Raw genomic sequence first — 2,881 nt, 5'->3', positions numbered from 1 at the left:
AGCTACTGCCCGACCTACGACCGCCGGTCCAACTACTGACCGGCCTACGAACGCCGGATCACATACTGCCCGGCCTACGACCGCCGGCGCAGCGACTACCCGACCTGTGACGGGACTCCGCTACTTCCCCTGGAACCACGAGACACCCCAAGCCATCGGAAATTCCGCGAACAAATCCCCTCCAGGAGCAGCGCAGAGGGTATATAAGGCCGTGCAACCCCGCACGGAGTAACAGTCGCTATGAACCGACACGAGATGGACGAACTCTTCGGAGAAATAAGTTCGAGCTCGGAGTCCGAAGCGAGCGGACCTACTCTCGCACCACCGACCACGACGCCGCCGACGCCTGCTCCCGCCGAGTCGCCTCCTGCAACCCCGAGTCCGGGACGGCCGCGACGTCCGCCGCGCCCGGGAACGTCGGTCCAGCGATCCGACCGGACCAACCAACGGAAGGCCGTCCTCCTGGCCACACCACCGGAGGTAAAGCCGCGCCACCGCGGAAGGGTCGCCGCCATGGTCAAGCCTCGACCTGACACCAGCCGTCCACCAGCTGCCAGGACCAGCAAGGCCTCGACATCCAGGCCACCGACCGCCGGACCGCGCTCTTCCACCAGAGCCCCGATGACCCGGCCTGCGAACATCGGTCCGCCGACTACCCGGCCCACGACCGCCGGCCCAGCGACTGCCCGACCTACGACCATCGGACCGCCTACCGCTCGGCCTGCAAACCTCGGGCCACGTACTACCCAGCCTGCGACCGTCGGACCGCCTACCGCCCGGCCTGCGAATATCGGCCCGCCGACTACCCGGCCCACGACCGCCGGCCCAGCGATTACCCGACCGTTGGATCGCCCACCGCCCGGCCTGCAACCACCGGACCATCCACGCCCGCCGGACCCCCCGCCACCCGACCGGCCACCACCCGACCCCAGACCGCCAGGCCACCTATCGCCGGGACCATTCCCGTCCGCCTAGGCGGCGGCACCGTGGTCGAGGTCCCCGCCGGATCGGCCATCATCGGGCGGAGGTATAAGGTCCGCACCGCATCGGGCCGATGGGTGATCAGATTTCACCCGGACGGCCGTCCCCGAGCGGCCCGGCGCCTAGATAGGCCCCCCTAAGCGCGGGGTGATGTAACGACACCATCGTCGTCACTATATACATATATTTATTGTTCATTCGTTCTATTCGTTCATCGTTCATTTCTTGTTCTATTCGGTTCATATTGTTTATTGTTTGTTCCTATGTTTATAAAATAAAAGGCTTTAACTGTAACAGTTTCCCGCGAGTATATTCCTTACTCGACGCCTCTGGCACCCACTTGCGATTCCGCCTATGGGCTCCCCCACCTAGTCTTACTCCCTCCTCGACGCACGCGAGCGTGGGGGACCCTCGAGCCGTATAAAAGCCGGCTCGCGCAACAGACCGATACCTTATTCCTTTCCAGCTTCCGACCAGTTCCGAACCTCTGGGGATAACCGAGGCATCTAGAATCCTGACCGCTCTTGCCGACGGAGACGGGAGTGACCTCTCTGCCGCTTGGGTTTGCCCGGCATTCGGCCTCCTGACCGTTCCTGCCGACGGAGACGAGTGTGACCTCTCCGCCGCCTGAGTTTGCCCGGCATTCGGCCTCCTGACCGTTCCTGCCGACGGAGACGGGTGTGACCTCTCCGCCGCCTGGGTTTGCCCGGCATTCGGCTTCCTGACCGTTCCCGCCGACGGAGACGGGTGTGACCTCTCCGCCGCCTGGGTTTGCCCGGCACTCGGCTTCCTCACCGCGCACGCCGACGGAGACGGGTCTGACCTCTCCACAGCCTGGGTTTGCCCGGCACTCGGCCTCCGCGCACCGCCGTATTCCGCAATCGCGACACGCTCGCCGACCGAAACCGCGACCGCGATCTAGGCTAAGTTTATTGTAATCGTCCGTAGGTTAAGCTAGAGGAATAGTTACTGGCGTAGAATAAGTTAGGTATAAGCTCCGCGTAAAATAAGTTAGGTATAAGCTCTGCGTAGGTTAAGTTAATCTGGATAAACTATCTACCAATAAAGACCTGTTGATTATCAAAGAGGATTCGTACGCTTGACTCTCCTACCTACTCCCGAATCTTGGCACCGGCGAGCCAGTCCGTGGCGCACGGGATAGGCCGTACACAATCGACGCTACGACGCGAATGATACGCCGATAAAGATTCATCGTACGAACAATGCATATAATACGCTATACTAAATACTTGGTGATGTTGACACAATTTTTGTTGTTCTTCCTCCGTTTTGGCCAGAACGCACTCCAGGTCGGCGTACACGACGAATGGAAGCCACTCTTTCCTGTTGTAATTGTTGAACTCGAGCCACTTGTCCTTGTCGCTCGGCAACCGGATAGCGCAGTCGTTCATCTCCCCGCAGTCGACGGCATGTAACTGCAACTTGACGTCTGAACTAAAATAATGCAGGCATCTGTAAAAGAAAAATTTTTTAATTAAAATTAAAACAATTTTTATATAAATTATTTGATATAATTATTTTATATTAATATATACATACCGGTCGCATATATATCTTTGACCGTTGTATTTGCTCAGTTGCGAGCTTACGAGCCTGGATAAATTTTTTATCCACGCGAAATGTCCGACGCCGTTGCCGTCTTCCACGTATAGCAGATTCACATGCTTATCTCGCTTTTGCTCTGAAAGACGTATCGAGACGATACTGTTCTTGTCTTCGATGCCGTACACGTTGATGGAGATATTGTTTGCGAGTTCAAACTTTTTAATTTGATTTAAAGTTTCTGGAAACTCAATATCTAGGAGATTCAGCACTGTCGCGTAATGCGGGTACGATGATTCTCGTTCCACCTTTCTTTCTACGGGATATAGAGCGGCGA

The 2,881-nt window shown here is 57.0% G+C and overlaps 1 protein-coding gene across 1 annotated transcript; it reads left to right on the top strand.

The window, feature by feature from the left end:
- Positions 1-240: 240 nt before the first annotated feature.
- Positions 241-975, top strand: LOC112637156 (basic proline-rich protein-like). The gene has a single exon (XM_025406191.1). The coding sequence runs from the start codon at positions 241-243 to the stop codon at positions 973-975; it is 735 nt and encodes a 244-aa protein (XP_025261976.1).
- The last annotated feature ends 1,906 nt before the right edge of the window (positions 976-2,881 follow it).

Source organism: Camponotus floridanus, unplaced genomic scaffold, assembly GCF_003227725.1.
Source record: "Camponotus floridanus strain SB8 unplaced genomic scaffold, Cflo_v7.5 scaffold135, whole genome shotgun sequence".
Lineage (NCBI taxonomy): Eukaryota > Metazoa > Arthropoda > Insecta > Hymenoptera > Formicidae > Camponotus > Camponotus floridanus.
The sequence above is the reverse complement of the archived record's forward strand: the minus strand, read 5'-3'. Positions and strand labels throughout refer to the sequence as shown.

What these genes read in the sequence shown, in the direction of transcription:
- LOC112637156 (XM_025406191.1), top strand. Translation starts at nt 241, where the DNA reads ATGAACCGACACGAGATGGACGAACTCTTCGGAGAAATAAGTTCGAGC.